This window comes from Pseudopodoces humilis, chromosome 3, assembly GCF_049639895.1.
Source record: "Pseudopodoces humilis isolate 2021_Gansu_Grassland_sample_001 chromosome 3, ASM4963989v1, whole genome shotgun sequence".
NCBI lineage: Eukaryota > Metazoa > Chordata > Aves > Passeriformes > Paridae > Pseudopodoces > Pseudopodoces humilis.
Genome location: NC_142202.1, coordinates 37,883,862 through 37,901,048, shown reverse-complemented (window position 1 = coordinate 37,901,048; position 17,187 = coordinate 37,883,862). Strand labels below are relative to the sequence as shown.

The following is a 17,187-nucleotide window of genomic DNA, read 5'->3' as shown; positions in this document are numbered from 1 at the left end:
GTTCAATTTTAATAGTGCTGGTAGTGGTATTTTCTGTCTGTATTGAAAAACATTGTATCAACTCCCTACATACATTTACATACATCTTTCCTGAGCCATTTTCCATCTCTTTGATTTCTAAGAGAAGTAAATTTTTATTAAAATTCTAGTTCTGTGGGAGCATCAGAGTGAGGAGCCTGACATGCAGGGCATTGAAAATGAAACAAAAGTATCACAGGTAATTTGAGAAGACAACTTCTGTGGTACACTGTTATTGTGCAACATTTTGTGACACACTGAAATGTCAGAATAAAAGCACTAACAAGGTATTTAGTACATTAATGGACAGTCCTGTGAAAGATGTGTCTGTTGAATTTATGAATGCAAAGCAAAGATAGAATTGCATCTGCTACTGAAAATGGAGCACATTTTTACAGCTTTTGTCCAACATTGTTTTCTGGGGCAGGTTTTTTTTTGTTTGGTTTGTTTTTGTTTGTTTGGGTGTTTTTCCCTTCTTGATTCCTGTCTTAATAATTCCTAGCATTCAATTTACTTTTTTGATTGCTACTGAGCATTGAGCTGACATTTTCATAGACCTAGCTATTATAGCCCCAAGATCCTGTTTTTGTGTGATGAAAACTAGTCAAGACCATCACTGTTTAGGTAAAATTATTTTTCCTATGTATATCATCTCACATTTATCTGCAATGAATTTTTTCATTTTACAGTTAGTAACTCAGCATCCTGCAGTCTTCAGTGTGTTTTTTCTGGTTGGCCTTAATTTTTACTATCCTGAAAAAAATCATTTCACTACCAAACTTTGTCACTTCACTCCTCATTTCTGTTTTTCTGATGGTGAATACTCAAGTCCTGGAACAATTTTCTTTTGGGAATGTGCTGAGAAAACGAAGAATTTATTTCTGAACTTTAGTTTCTGTATTTTAACTATGTATTTGAACACAAGAGAATTTTGCATTTTATTCAATAACAATATAATTTCTATTAAAAAAACTGCTGAGAAAGGTTTTTTTGATCATAGAACCATATAATTATTTGGGTTGGAAAAGTCCTTAGAAAACATCTAGTTCCATTCCCCTTCCATGGGCAGTGACACCTTCCACCAGACCAGTTTGGTCAAAGCCCCATCCTAGAAGGCCTTGACCACTTCCAATGATAAAGTTTTAGTACCCTGAATAAATCAATTATCTTCCATAAGCCTTGCTACCTCATTATGTATTCCCTGAGGACTCTGTAAAACAAACTTTTCCAGAATATCATATATTATGGTGACAGACTGTAACAAAGCTAACAGCAAGAATGTTGCTGCTGGTTTCCAGCCTTTCATAGTTGTAATTACTTGAGTTGTAATCATAGTTGAGTAGAGCTGGGGTTTTTTGGGACATGGGAAGTAATTAGGGAACTAATAGAGAGAAACAACTCAGTAGGAACAGCCATTATTTTGACTTCTTCAACCTCCCTCCTTCCTTGGATGTTTAGCTAGCTGTGTCAAAGGCCAGTTATGAAATGTGCAGTTGTGTAACCTTGGGTTAGACTTTTATTAAAAGAGCTGTGTGAGAAAGAGCTGCTGTAAGTCTTGTCAGAGGTTTGCACCTTACACACCCTCAGTGGACTCACTGGCCCACTGGAGCTGCATTTAAGCTCAGGTCCTTTGCTTTGTGGCATCCCTGAGCAATGTTTTTAAGTGTGCTGTGTCTGGATGTATGTCTTGTATATTCTTGTTTTTCAGGCCTGACGTAGGACCAGCCTTGTCTTAAACCAGTGTTCTTGATGAACACTGGTTTAATTTTAAACATTTCTTAGTTTATTTGCTGAAACTGTGATCAACTGGATCTGCTGCTCATACTGAAGCCTACACTGCATGATCTGAGCAACCCACACAGACTTCTGGAGCATCTTCCCTTCACATGCTTAGGCTTAAGCTCAGAAGTTGCTGCTTTCAGCTGCAAATAAACCAGGCCTAGGCAGTTGTCATTACCACAGGTCACTTCAATGATGTAAAAAGCAGCTCAGAGTGGAGCTTTGTAGGGATATTATGATTGCTGCATAGTGGTTTCCACATGTACATTTTTATGAGAGACCATTTGATACTCTTCAGTCTTGAGCACTTTGTTGTACATGTTTTTCTCCCATGCATTATTTGCCAAGCTTTCAGCAGTTTAATGAAATTTCTGGGTTTTTTGTTTGTTTGTTTGTTGTTTGTTTGTTTTTGTTTTGTTTTATTTTGTTTGTTTTTTTCCCATGTCTTGCTGTCTGGCAGAATAATCACAATTGTTGGGGATTTTTTTTTTTTTTTCTCTTTTTTGAATTCTTCACTCCTTATTGTTAATATGAGCATTAATGTTGAATTTTGCTCCTTTGTCTGAAAATCAGAGAGCAAGGTGAAGGAGAGAAAGATATATTGTGAGAGGTAAGAGAAGGGTGAAGCTTATACAGAGGTCAGGAAAGGGAATGGGACAGGGAAAAAGTAATTACAGAAGTTAGATGGGTAACAAGATCATGAAGGATTTGGGTGAAATATAAAAGAAAGTGAAAGTAAATTATACTGGGGCTCAGAAAAGTGAAGCAGATGATTTTTTCATTGTAGTGATTGGAAAAGAAAGCCAAATATACTAATATCCTGAATTCCAGTAATTTAAGATAGGTCAAATCCTGTGCTTTTTGCATTGTTTTAATTCATAGATGTCCCCTGGTTGTTTTTTCTCACACAAAATTTTTCACTGAAAAATAATTAAAAAGATGTCTGTCCCATTGTCTTTGTCAAGTAACTTCTGATACTCCATCTCTTAGGCATTACATCCTCTTCAGCCAAATTTCAACTCTTCTTAATTTTTTAGTCCTTATAACAATGAAGTCCATTTGCTTTTTTTCTAAACAGCTGTGTATTCCATATTCTTTAATTATCTGTGATCCATAGACATTCTGCAAATCCTATTTGAGTCTCAGGTAAAAGAATTGTGGTTGGTTTGTTGAGATTTTTCAGGTTTCATATTGTTATCCATACTGCAGAATTCTTAAGCTCTTAGTCATGAGTTATTTTGCAAGGCATCTCCAAGTGGGTGATTCCCTACTTTCCCTAATTTTAGAGGTTTGCAAAGTAGGTATTTCTACCACATGTTGTGGCTCTAAATTCCTAAGCAGAGAGAAACAGACCCTTTTAGACACAATTTATCTGACACGTTTATATTTTTTTATATCTCCTTTAGGATGAATTGAATCAAACCATGAAAGTGTCAATTTTTCTCACTAGAACATATCACAACAGTTTAAATTAATTTACCTGTTAAATAAATACCATTTTCATGTACTAAATTAGATAGGCATCATAAAGAATAATCTAGCACAGGTAGAACAGTTTATAAATGTGTGCATCCACATACGTGGGTCTGGGGGGGAAGGCTATGTCCTCTGTGAAATCTTTGCAGACGAAGAAAATTGGTTAAAGGACAAAAGTTTAAAGACAGAACATACCAGTTGTATTTTTGTAAAGTGAATGACATCTTATAAGTAATTTCTAATTTTTTTGGGTCCAGAAGTGAAACCTACACACTTTTTTTTTTTTTTTAACTTAGCATTTTGTCAAAATTTTCACTAGTTTGAGCCTTCTGGGTTTGTATTTCAGATGTTTTTCCTCTTACTGTGTTGAATCAAAGAAAGTCCTTAAAGTGAACATAGTTGGAAGAATACTTTTCTAACTTTCTCTTCTAACTGAGTATTTTTCATTATGTGGGTGCAAATTGCTAAAATAGTCCGAGGTCTCTGACAGTCAGTCTACATTTTACAAATTACAACTACTCTAAATGTAAATAAAATGGAATCTGAAACAATGCTAACTTTATGTAGTTTTCAATCTGTTGAATGATTTCCTGTAGCTGTGTTCTGTTTTATATAGGTGATTATGGGAAAGACTCAGTAATCAGTATAATCTATATGAAAATGCAGTTCAAATGAAATCAGTAGGTTTGCTACTAATATCCCTATTTAGATTTTATTCACTTAAACAGTCATAGAGATTATAATGGGTGTTTTGACTGATTAGAGATTTCAGGATCAAGTCTATAGTCATTACGACTAATGTTTTCTTGTTAACTAGTCATGCATATGAAAATAATTGGTCTGAGCTATCACTAACATGTTCAAAGCTCCCACAGCATGGTCATCATTAACAACACAGAAATAAGGAAGTAATTCAGGTCCTAAGGAGCTTAAAAAACTAAATGGGGAGACAGTATAAAAACACTGGGATACACATCTGAGAAAGCTACTTCCCCTTTTTATACAAAATACTGAAGGGAGAAAACAGATTTAAGACTTCTTTTTGTGATGTGATATTTGTGATGAAATTAGCTTTGAAGAGGTAGAAAAGAGAGTGTGTCTCATTGGGGTGACAGGACACATCCTGACACAGATGATCAATGAGAGGCTTCTTGTATTCATATCATCCTACTTTATTTTTTTTTTGGCCAGTAAAGACAACTTAATTTATAAACTCCATAGAGAAAACCATCAAACATTTTCCTAAGACTAGCATGTAATAAGTGGCTTTATATGATAATATTTGGAAGTGAAAATTGCAAACTAGAGATTGTTTTCTGAATTCTCATTAGCTTTTAATGTTATACACCCAAAAGGTGTGTGCCTCATACATTTACTTATATGGTTGGTTCTGCAGTAATTTTAGTGGTTACTGGCACTGTACCATAATTACATTTTCTTTTAATATTGATGTGTCAGAGCTAGTGCATAAGACAGATTTCCTTGTTCCTGTGTCTTTCGGTTTCTCTTTGAAGAAGGGTCTAAGTGGGTGCAATCACAGCCAAGGGCCATGCTAGTATAGCCAGTGACACGAACAAGGCAGTAAAGAGCTTAATTCTGGCCATCACTGTTGTACTACAAGCCGACTTGCAGCATTTGCATTTTTAATTAAGTCTTTGTTTTGCCTGGTAATGCTGCTCAGGACATGCACCTAATGATGCAACTGCACTTTGGGAGAATGTGATCTGCACATCTGCATAAAATGGTGAATGGGTTGCTGAAAATCTCCATTTAACACATTCCTTCTAAAATCAGTGCATTCTTCTTGTCATGTTGTGCTTTTCCAGCTTCCTTGCTATAGCAGATATTTCTGAAGTTATTCTGTGTCTCTGAATAGATCTGTGCTGCTTAACTGCTCCAACCCATTATATTATAAATTTGTTTCTTCTGTTTTAAATTTGTGCACAGGGAATGTGTTTGGGGGGACTTTTTATATTCATGAAAACTGAAAACAAAATTGAAAGTGCTAAGAAAAATGAATATTGAGTTAATGTAGTCTATTTTTGCACAGAGCAAATATCAAGCTAATGCATAAGATTTATCCTCTACAGTAAATCAGCAATATGTCTCATTTTAGGCCTCTCCCATGACTACTATTTTTTACTGCAGTATTCAGTCACACTGATTTATGCCATACTATCCTGTGAATATTTTGCAGACTATTATCAATAAAATAATTTTATCTTTGGGTCCAGATGGAATGAGCTTAGAACACAAAGCAGACAGAAAGCATGATTCCTGCCTCAAGTGTTTTAATCCTTGAAATAAATTTTAATCCTTGGCATAAAATGTGAGACAGGGACACAAGACAGCAGGGAGTAGAGGACTGGATCAGGAAAGGCATGAGCCAATTAAGAAATTATTTTATGTTGTAAGAGCTCATGTACTCAATAAGATGGTTCTGTTTAACTGGATGGGTTTCATTAGAGTCATGCCAGGAATCAGTTTGTAATATAGGACTGAACTAGGACAGTGAGCACTGGCACCACAGAATTACTCAGGATGAATGTGAATTGAACCAGCAGTTTCAGTAGTCCCATTAGACAGCCCACATACGAAATTGGAGCAATGGGAGAGGACTGGTGATAAGAGAATAGATAATGGACTCTGGTCTCACTTCCTGCTGTTGAGACCAAGTCAGGAATAAGTGTCTGAAATCAACTTGTTTATTGTGGACCTCTACTAGCAGTAGCACTCTTGCTTTCTTAAGTCATGGAGCATAACCTTTGAATTGTGCTAAAGGCACTGACCTTTACTCTTATTGATTGATCTGCTGATCCTGCATAGACAAACTGCCAAAAGTAAAATTAAGTCACTTGCAAGTGTCCTCCTTCTTATATGCAATACCACAGTTTAGATTTTTGATGTGGATTTTAGATTAAACCAAGTCTAATCCAGTCGTGCTCTCAGTTCCAGTAATCAGAGCCCCCAGCAAAATATGAGTGAATAGATATCCAGATGTCCAAAACTTCATATTAAGTTTCAAAACATTGTATCATATATTAAATAGTTCAGCATAAGCCTTTTTTCCTTTAATTTAACTATTTTAATCCCAGAACTGTGTTTCAGACTGATTTGAGAAGTGTGCTCTCAGCCTTTTGAGTTGCAATTATTCATATGAAAACTGCTTGTGTGAATGTATGGGTGTGTGTCATTTTCCACAAAAAACTGATTTCCAATTAAATTCTGTAATACTTCATGTTCTGCCATGGTGGTTAGTACTTTCCAAGGAAGCACAGTGAAAACACTTGATAGATCAGTTGACTAAAATAAGTTTTAGATACATCACTGATGTATTCTTATGTAGCTAATGTTTCTGAAGAATTGAAAAAGTGTTACAAAATTTCTTTCAACAATGTACATCTTCTTTATAGACATCTGTGTACTTTTTCTTAGGAAAAAAAAGATTTTTTGGATGACGCAGTTCTCTGAGGTTGAGTTTTGGAAACTGAAATGATATTTGAGTTACATATATAATATATTCGAGCATGCTTAAATCAGGACAGCATGAATAGGTATAAAATGTAATTGATTGGCATTTTGCATTGGCAGAACAGGGGTCTGACCCTTTACTGTATGAGGGACAAGTAAAAATAAAGGAGGCCAGCCATATTTAAAAGTATTATTCCAGGTCATATTTGCTGTGGCAATGTGCTAGGGTTCAATATATTGCTGATGTATGCAGGGAGAAATAAGAGAACAGGGTGAAAGACAGTGAAAACCTTTTCATCTCTAAGGGATTGCTACTGATTCTGAAGTTCACCACTGTTAATGGGTCAAATCTCCTCTTCATATTGAGAAACTTTTGTTTGAAACTTTATTCTGATCTCATTTCAACTTCTGATGATAAACTTGAATCTCTGAACTTGGAGTTGCCCAGTATAGACTAAAACCATACCAGGAATGTTCCAACATTTTATACAAAATAGCCATAGCTATTCTAAAAAGTGCTTTACTCAAAACAGTGATCAGCATTGCCTGTGAAATCAAATTCATTAGCATGGCCCTGGGCTTTCACAATTCTCTGCATATCACATTCTGTTCCATAGCTTCACAGAACAGAATGCGTTTCATTTCATTTTCCTTGAAAATTTACTTGGCCTAATATCTTGGCAGCAGTTTGCACACTTTGCTAGGTTATAAGGCTGCCAGCAAGAATAAAGAACTGGCTTCCAGTCTTCCATAGACTGTAAATAGAAGTAAATTTACTAAATTAAATATTTGTTTTCTTTTTGTGATATCAGTCAAACTCATCTTTTAAACTCCATCTAAAGAAATTTGCATGCAATTTGACCTTATAAAAATTGCAGCTAGACAATTTTAGACTAGAAGTGAGGTGTAAATTATGGAGGGCTGGGGAAATTAATCTCATACATCACTTGCCAAGGATTTCAGTTGGTGCTCATCAGTGGTAAGCTCTGGATGCATTTTCAAGGAGTTATAGTGTAGTTCACCTGTACTTATTGATCAAGAAGCAGGAGTAACTGAAAGGTGTTAGGAGCTAGACCAGGCAAGAAAAGATGATTGCAAAGCTTTCTTCAGAACTTAAAATGATTTTAACTTATTGAGTCAAACAGAAATCTTTCATGACAGTTTGCTGCTGATTTTCAGTATACATCAAAAGTGGTTTTCTGTTTGTTTGTTTTTCCTCTTGACAGGTGCAGCAAGTTACAACAGTTTTTATGTTTTTTGCAAAAATTTCTGCCAAGCTGTGAAGCCTGGAAAACTGAGGGTCCGCTGCAGTGTGTGTAAACAAGGAACACTGACATTGGCAAGGGTAAGCATTTTTGGATTTGTTTCAAGGTTTTGGGGTATATGGAGATGACATATCTAGTCTTTTCTATTTGCATACATATGGCTATATATGCATATATGTATATATGTAGTCCTACTTTTTTTTTGCCATGCTGTTTAGTGCTGAGAAGAGTAATTCAAAGGATGTTGAAAATTTCACTCACTTGTTTCCATTATTGGAAGCATACACAAGTAACACCGAGCAAACTAGAGCTCCAGTGCTTGAAAGACATATTTAGCTCTTTATTTTAATGACTAATGATTAACCTGTTTGTATGCACAATCTATACAACTGCATATGTGCTAAAAAGATGGGATGATAGATGTTTATTCAAAGCTTGGAGCTGTTGTTAAGACCTGAATTCAGATCTAGGTTGTGACCATTATGGGCAAAGGCTAGAAGTTTTTGAACAGATGTGTAATCGGGATTAATATTCTTATTAATCCCTCCAGCCCTGTTGCAGCATGTAAAGTCAAGGAAAAGTTATTGTTCTTGGACAGAAACTTGTAAGAGATCTCTCAAGCTTGATTTGCACCCTAAAATAAGAATGTTGGGGAGTGAGTTGAATGTGCAGTAGTGTAAAGTTTTGAATGGTTTTTCTTCTGTCTGAGTACTGCTAAATTTCACTGCTTATGTTACTGTTGAATGATAGTCCTTCCTCTCTCTCTAAATCAGTGTTTGTCAACCAGGTTTGTTATGGGAGAGGCTTAGATTTTGAAGAAGACTGAGGCATACCACACTATAGGTTGGTTACAAGGAACTTTCATATTCAGCCCATGTTGAAATGTTTAAATTTGTCTTTTGCTGTGGTTTAAAGTTTCAGCTTTGTGTTCTCAATGTAGCACAGTGCTTCAATGTCTTTACATGTAAAAGCACTGTAAAAAAAATAGCAATTAAAAACTCAGGTTCTACATTCTCCTTGAAAAGAATAAACCATACCATGCTTATACACATGTAATTCAAAAAGCCACAATCACAATGCCCTCAAGCTTTGTATGCTATTCCTGAATTAACCAACTATCTCTTGATTTATTTCAGAGGCTTCAAAGTGTTTAATTTCGTGGTGTTCCAGATGAACACATCTAAGGGGATTCCTCTTCTCTCAAAATTTGTGTTTAAATATTGGTGATTAGAATAGGCTTGAATCACATAAAAATCAAGACAGAAGAGAAGACATGATTAATGTACATTTCCAATGGATAAAAACAGAGACAATGTTGTATTCAGCTTGTATACATGAAGTCAGTGCTGCTAAAAGGCATTGCTTTTATCATTAGATGAGTCTGAATCTGATGGATTCCATTGACATCACACAATATGAGTTCTTTGCTAGACTCAATGGCTTCCTTCAGCATGTCCACTTTTGGAAATTATGACTTTCACATCTGTGCTGTTTGATTTGGGATCATTGCATTCCTTGTATTAACTAAACCTACATACATTTCCAAATATTTTAGCTTTTACAGTATCTACACTGTTCTTTCTTTTGGAGACTTAAAACCCCAAAAAACATCAACCCTGTATTGTCTCCCAGGAATTCTTCATAACTTCATGGTGGAAATGCTATTATAAGAAGTTTCAGTACAGTATACCTATAAATAACTTCTGATTGCCTGGTATGTATGTGGGCCTACATTCTTTTGGCAAATACGGGTTCAATGACACAATAAATATATGCAGTCTGATAAATTCAGTTGAATGAGCAGATTACAGCTGTTTTTTCTTTCTATTAGCATATTTTACAGTACATATGAAAATGAAGTAGCTGGAAACTTGTAGTGGAAGCTGTTCCAATTTTCAAGGTTGATTCAAAAAGTCCCAGCTTTCAGAAGATTTGATAAGGTACTTCAGCATAAAAGTACAAAAGAGGAAAGGGAGATATCTTCTGGAGAGTTTAAAATGATAATTTTATTCCATTTTAGTTTTCAAATAATGCTTGGCTGTGAAAATAATTTGCACTTGAGATTCTTGTTACCTTCTCTCCAAAACAAAGAAAATCTGTTATCATTCTTTTCCTCTCGAATTGAAGCAGAGCACAGGAGTTAGAAACAGTGAACATGCTGTTCCTGCAGTTTGGGCTGGCAGTCCTAAGGGCTGCCAAAGTGCAGTGGTTGCAAAATGGGCTCTCTTAATGTCATGAATGTGGTATGCAACGGTCTGTTTTATAAACACACAGCATCTGTCTCAGCCCTGTGGCTCTAAAGAGTAGGTGCATATTTTGCATGTGCCTGCCCCACCTTCTTTTCTGGTCCACTTTCCAAGGAGACAGAAAATAGTTCAAGTTGGAGTGGCTTCTAATATGTACTAAGACTTATTTCTTACTGTATAGAGACCACTGTGTTTAGGCCAGGCAAAAGTGTGGCTCTCAGCAAGTGAGCTGTATTTGCCCTGCCTTCTTCAATGCAGTAGGTAAAGTCTGCTGAAAAGGTTAAAAAAATTGTATTACCCTAAACCCTCTGTCTTTCCCCTCTGATCCCATTGGGCTGTACCACTCACTGATTGCTGATAGATATCCTGTCTACTGGTAGTACAGTTATTCTCCTTTTATAGAGAAATTACTCAAAATAAAGTTGAGATAAATTATTAAAAAGACTTGTCTGTACCACTATACTACAGATCTGTCAGCAAAGCCACTTTTTTTTTTTTTTAGATCTCTTTTTTCCCCCCAGTCTTGGTAAACTGTGCCTGACCTTTACATGGCAACACAGCAAGTTTCTTGAGAAGATCTTTTGTGCCATGAGCACCAAAGAACTCTGTAAGCCAACATTTATTACACTAAATCTTTTATTGAGATGAAAGTGAATACCTGTGTAAAACCTGCACAAAGCTTTGTGCAGCCTTCACTTACTCTACATGCTAATCCTTTGACTACCTAAGCTACAAATGACCAGCCTAATTAAATTGAGCTTTCTTTTTTCATGGTGTGCTGACTGGCATTTAAAATATTACTTATTCAAGTAGTCTTATTCTAAAACTGTATTTTGCATTCATGCCTATTTGCATACCATTATTTTAATATATGATGCTCAGATTAGATTTATGATACAATATTTCTATGAAATTAAAGAGCCCACTTTTTATTTTTACAGGGGACATCCATCTAAATATTAAATTTGTCATTTTCCAGTTGGCACTTACCTGGCATTTTACAAAAATTTCATGACCTATTGCTTTATGGGAGATGTATGCAGGTTAATTTATTTATAAGAAAACATTACTGTAAAAATATCTTATCTCCCTAGTTTCTCTAATTAATCAAGCACAAAAGATATCTGTAATGATTGGTGTGTGGGAGTCTTGTGTAGGCCACCTACAGGCCTACCTGTAAGTTTTTCATATAGCTTGAAAATTTTAGAAGCCATGTTTCAAATAATTCGTATATTTCTCTTTCCAGAAAAACAAAACAAAACAAAAAAACCCAAAAGGAAACAAAAACAAACAAAAAACCCCACAAAAAGTCCCAACAACAAACCAAACAACAAAGGAACAGAAAACTCAAAATAAACAAACAAACAACTCACAAAAAAAGGTCTGATTATAGCAGTCACATTTTCAGTCCTCCTTTCAGAGCTGTAACAGTGTTAACATTCACTGTGTTAGTTCTCTAGTGAAAAGGAAAATGTGTATCTGCGAATGGAAGGCCAGATTCTGAAAACTGATGTGCACCAGGCTGTGTAAAACTCACACTTTTCCAATGTATCTGACTCTGTGTGTACTCCTGGTAAAAAAAAACAACAACAAAAAACAGGAACATTTGATTTGGTATCTCAGAATTCAGAATTCAGCCAGAGTAAGAGTCTGGGTTGAAGTGTGACAAATAGACTTTGTGCCTTCCTATTCAGTCACAGGTGCTATGGTGAGGCCATTTCTCATCACTACTTGGTCATTCTTCTTCTTGTATCCTTGCTAGTTAGCGCTGAGTTTTCAGTATAACATCCAGCACAAGCAGCAAAGGAGTTTGTCATAGCTCCTCTATACTTTGCAAGTGTTCACATCATTATGTCAGATCTTTTCAGACATGGATAGTTACATTCAGACCTAGCTCCCTGCAGCTGAGATGCGATTTAGTTTCTGACACTTATGACACATCTGGCGTGCACTATCTCATTGCTGTCTCTGCCCTCTGTGCTCCAGAGGAGCCTCCTGACTTCACAGGTTTTGTTAAACTGTCTCTGCCACAGAACTGCTCTTCCATTGTTTATCAAGTTAAGGATGTTGCTTACATCTATTTCTTTTCATCTTAAACCTTACAAAGAAATGGACATTTGCTGAATTTTGTTTCTCTGGAGCCATGAAAGGCTTGTGATTTGGGTGGTTTGTCAGCATAGGCTGTGTGGTACATCACAGTTATGCACAAGAGTCTGAGTGCCTTTCAGTGGCTGATAAATAACAGGTCATAAATGGTGTAAGTGGTCTTCCTAATGGATGATAGTACAATGTTTGGAACTTGAGACTTTCATATTTCCTAGGAAGAGAAAGATCTGTGACACAGTAATTTGCTTTGAGTTCTTACTTCCTAGCTCTATTTAAGCTGTTTTAATAGGGTGTTTTCTTTTTGGTTAATATAAATTTAGCAGAGATTTTACAATAATATAAAATAAAAAGGCAGTTTACTTTTGATCTCTGTTTATTTTTTCTAATATATCACTGTAAAACTCCATTTCACAGTGTATAACCTCTCACCACTGCTCATTTGAGATCATCTTTTTTTTTCCTGAAATTAATTACTTTTGTCCTCCCTCAGTGACAGAGAAAGGAAAGAGTACTGCTCACTGCATCAGAGCAAGGCTGACTGAAAGAAAAAGGGACAAGTAGCACCTCAGAAATTATGTAGTCCTTACTGCTGCTGAGTCAGCTTCTCCCCTCTGATGGTTACACTGCTGGGGTAATATGGCAAACAGATTACAAAAAATCAATTTGTCCTTTGAAGCTAAACTGCAAAATAAACAGCCACTGAAGTGTATGTGAAAAAGTGTGATCTCATTTACAGGCTGGGAAGATATTAAAAATGTGATTGAATTCTTGAGGTAGGTATTTGTCTCTCCAAAATTACATGTGTTCTGGGAGGATACAAATGTTTTTGATATATATTATAGCTTACACATGACAAACACTATGTGTTAAAATGCTTCTATTGAATACTGTGCATAAAAAAGTTTCCACTGTAATGTGTGACTCTTTGGTCAAACTAACAAATGTGAAACAACCATTTATGGTTGGGTTCCTGCTAATGAATGTGTTAGTACAAAAATAGCTTAATTTCCCTGCAGTTGGCTGACAGAAGTAGCATTTACAGGAAATTACGCATATTCAGTATATGTGCTTATTTCTACATAAATAATGGAAAATGCCTCAATTCTGACATCTAAATTGCCGCCACTGGGCACTGATGTTAATGCTGCCTTGAGAAGACTAGGCCAGAGAAAATAAGCTCTCTGAACAATTTTTCCCAGGGTTTCCACAGAATCAGGAAATCCTTCTTCATTAGTTACATGAAGTCAGCACTCTTAATTGTAAGCCTAATTTTTTTCCTAATGAACTAGTGCTTTTTGAGAGAAAGGGAGCATCTTAAATACAGATGCTTTATTCTGTTGTGTAGGCCAAGCCCAGCTGTGCCAGGATTCCAGAGAGAAATCAGGCATATTTTGACCTTCTCCCTACCGGCTGCACAGGGAAATGTACTCTTTTGTGCACTCACTTCTCTTATGAAGTGATCTGATGGTAACAGGGATGCTGAAAGTGAGCTGCTGAGACTGCCATTCACACAAGGAGTTAGTGTCATCCACTCTTCCTTATTGTTCTCACATTGCTTGCAGTGCACAGCACCAGCATTAAATAAATTTAGTGCTGAGCTGACTCTGAGTTTGGAATTACTGGTGGAACATCCCTAAGGATGGTCACAGGGCATCTGCAGGTCTGATTCTGCCATTGCTCAAGTGTCTTCATTGCTTTTAATAACATGGATAGCAGAAAAAAACTCCAAAACAGCCAAAACAGGCTAATGCTTGCATTCTATCTTTAAAATTCTGTTTTCTTTGATGATATGTTAGATTTTTCCAAATACAGATGCACCCTGGGGAGGCTGCTCCAACACATTCCTGGGGCCTATTTAAGATATTGTGGCACTTACAGAAATGAGAAAGCTCAACACTGGGTGCCTGCAAATTATTATTTTACAACATTTTTTATTATTTCTTCTCCACTTCTCTTTTTGACTCTAAATCTCACTTCATTCTGAACCTTTTAAAAGACAGCCTCACTCTTACACCTGTCTCGCAGTTACAATGTCATTAGGGATGGCTTCCAAAATGCTCAGCTCCATCTGAAGAGAACACTTGGGTGGATTCAGAAGATTTGACATGGTTTTATTCAGGCTTTTACCTACCTCTTTCATTTATTTTTAAATATCCCTTAAGAAAAATTTCGTTACATTGGACATAAATTGCAATATACAGTAAATGAAAACACATACTTGATTTATGAAAAAAAAAATAAATCTCATCCATTTCAAAAGACAGGAACAGCAATTTTTTCAAGTGAAATAAACTTGGCTAGGAAACAGTTTTGCCTCTATGTTGAAAAAAATAATGTAAGTTCTTTTATTTTAATAGAATAAGAAAGTATACTTTAACTCAATTCTATTAGAAGTTCTGAGATATCTATGCATGATTTATAATATTTATTGCAGTATGTGTTTTTAGTGAGGTTACACGTTATAAAGTGTCTTAAAAGCTAGGAAAAAATACCATTGGAAAGAGGGAAAATGACTTCAGTATTATGTACTGCTTCAAGTCATGCTGTGAAATAAAACTGCCTTTTAATGTGAAGCCTAGAGTAAATTTCTCCAGCCTGGGTGACAACAGTCATAAATGAAAAGGAAAACAGTTACCAAATTTACTTTCAGATAAGGCTTTTACATGAGTTTCTGAATCAAATGTCTAATAAACCCTTTTGCCAGAGAAGATATATTTATGCCTAGTAATACAGATGGTGCTCACTGTATCTTGTCCTTGCAGTTGCTGTGATACCAGGAAGTGTAGACTCACAGAACGGTTGGGGTTGGAAGGGAGCTCTGAAGGTTATCTGGTCCAACCCTCCCTGCTCAAGCAGGGCCACTTGGAGCCAGTTGCCCAGGAGCATGTCCTTTTGAATATCTCCAAGGACAGAGACTCCACTGGCTCTCTGTTCAACCTTTGCCAGCACTCCATGACCCTCACAGTACAACAGTCGCTCCTTATGCTCAGGCAGCACCTCCTTTGTTCCAGTTTGTGCCTATTGCCTCTGGTCCTGTCACCAGACACCTCTGAAAAGAGATTGGCTCTGCTTTTTTTTATTCTCCCTTCAGATATTTATACAAGGAGGTGAGATCACAACTAATATTTGCTTCAGTATATCATGGAAGGCCTGGCACTAGGAAAAAAATACCATGCTCAGAGTAATACTTGTTTTGTCAAAAATATTAGTTGCTTTTGAATTTTTTTCATGTAATATTGCACATTCTCCAAATGTATAAATGTAGATCAGATGCAAACTTTAAACTCTTTCACTCTTACAGGTCTTGTGCTATTTCTATTAATGTTGTTCTGTCTTTTTGCTTGGATGAATACCTTTTGGGGAAAAAAGAAAGTGAGTACCAACAGATGTGATAAGTAAGCCTTACCCAGCTATAGTCTGGGGGGAAGTTTGGGGGCCCCTCTTCTTGGGGGCAGAAATGTAATGAGAGGGGGAATGCTCTTTCCCTCTGCTTGCATTATTGCACCCACAAACATGTATTGCTCTCCAGAGAAGTGCAAAATTACATATTAATTTTTGGTAGCACTGCTGTCATTGTCTTAATTGCAGGCAAAGATGGCCTTCTTCCCATACAGTAACTCGTCCTCTGACGAAGAAGGGCCCTCTTTCTAACGTTTCTTAGCCTTTTATGTTGAAAGGAGATACAATGAATATTCATCAGCATTCTAGATATTAGAGCAATAGTTACATATGTTGGTAAATCTTTGATCCCTCCTGGAGCCCCCTTTCTACTCAGTAAGATCAGTAGATGTGTTGCTGGGATCTATTATGATACAAACAAATAATGGGATGTGATAGTGGGGCCTTTTTTTTTTTTTTTTTTAATATGGCAGCTGCCACTGAGATTCAGATGTCCCTGTGCATAACTCTCCTAATTTGCTTTCTTTATTAAAGTACAGCCAAACTTCTGTCTACCCAGTATTATTCCTTAGATAGCTGTGTATTGAAGAGATCATGCTCACACTGCATCATTTCAACATTTTTGATAATGATGAATATTAAACAAATCTAAAGGGTCAGTAATTTCATCCTAGTTTTTAAAATGCTGAAATACCTAAGGCACCAGCTGGCTCAGGAAGGAAAAATAAATATATTTACTTAAGTTATAGTAGTAGCAGAAGTAGCAAATGTCAAACTATTTTCTTGCAAGTGTACCTTCATCTCCGTTAAGAAGCTTGTGTATTTTCTTAATAATAATAACAATAATAATAATCATCATCATAGTGATGATGATTAGTATTATTAAAGTTATTGATAATTTTTAATGGCTAATTTAAAACATAGTACAGGGACTGTTTACCTCTAGAAAAACTATAAAAATGTATTTTTTTCTAAGTCACTGTGGAAGAAATCATTCCAAATCTTTACATTTGGAATGTCTCAGTTTGTGCTGTTTTTCCTAGTTTTTGACTGAATTACTCAATACAAAAGGTTTGGGGTACTTAGACATTATGTAAGTAAAACTCAGACATCTCTAACTAAAAAAATTGGCTAATTTTAAGTTACATGGATTAGACTTGTTTGGATAGGTTTGTGATATAAAGGTATTAAGGTCAAATTCATTAAACCTTTCCTCAGAGCTTCATTACTGTAAAACATCTATTAACATGATAGAGCCACAACCAAGGTAGTTATATTGATTTAACTTTCTTGGCAGAGGTATGCGGTGTTCTAATGAATGTTTTCCCCTTCTTCTTGGGGATGAAGACCAGTTCACAATCCACAAATAAACTCTTTGTACTTATTTAAGTTTCTCTGCTGCAAGCAACTGGATAAAACAAACATCC

At 36.0% G+C, this 17,187-nt stretch overlaps 1 protein-coding gene across 2 annotated transcripts in view; it reads left to right on the top strand.

Annotated features, from left to right (window-relative positions):
• The window catches only part of PRKN (parkin RBR E3 ubiquitin protein ligase), a 693,701-nt gene that overhangs the window by 241,917 nt on the left and 434,597 nt on the right, over positions 1 to 17,187 (top strand). For both annotated transcript variants that reach the window (XM_088052826.1, XM_088052827.1), the window contains exon 4: positions 7,971 to 8,089. In XM_088052826.1, coding sequence (XP_087908952.1) covers positions 7,971 to 8,089 — 119 coding nt within the window. The remainder of the gene's footprint in view (positions 1 to 7,970; positions 8,090 to 17,187) is intronic.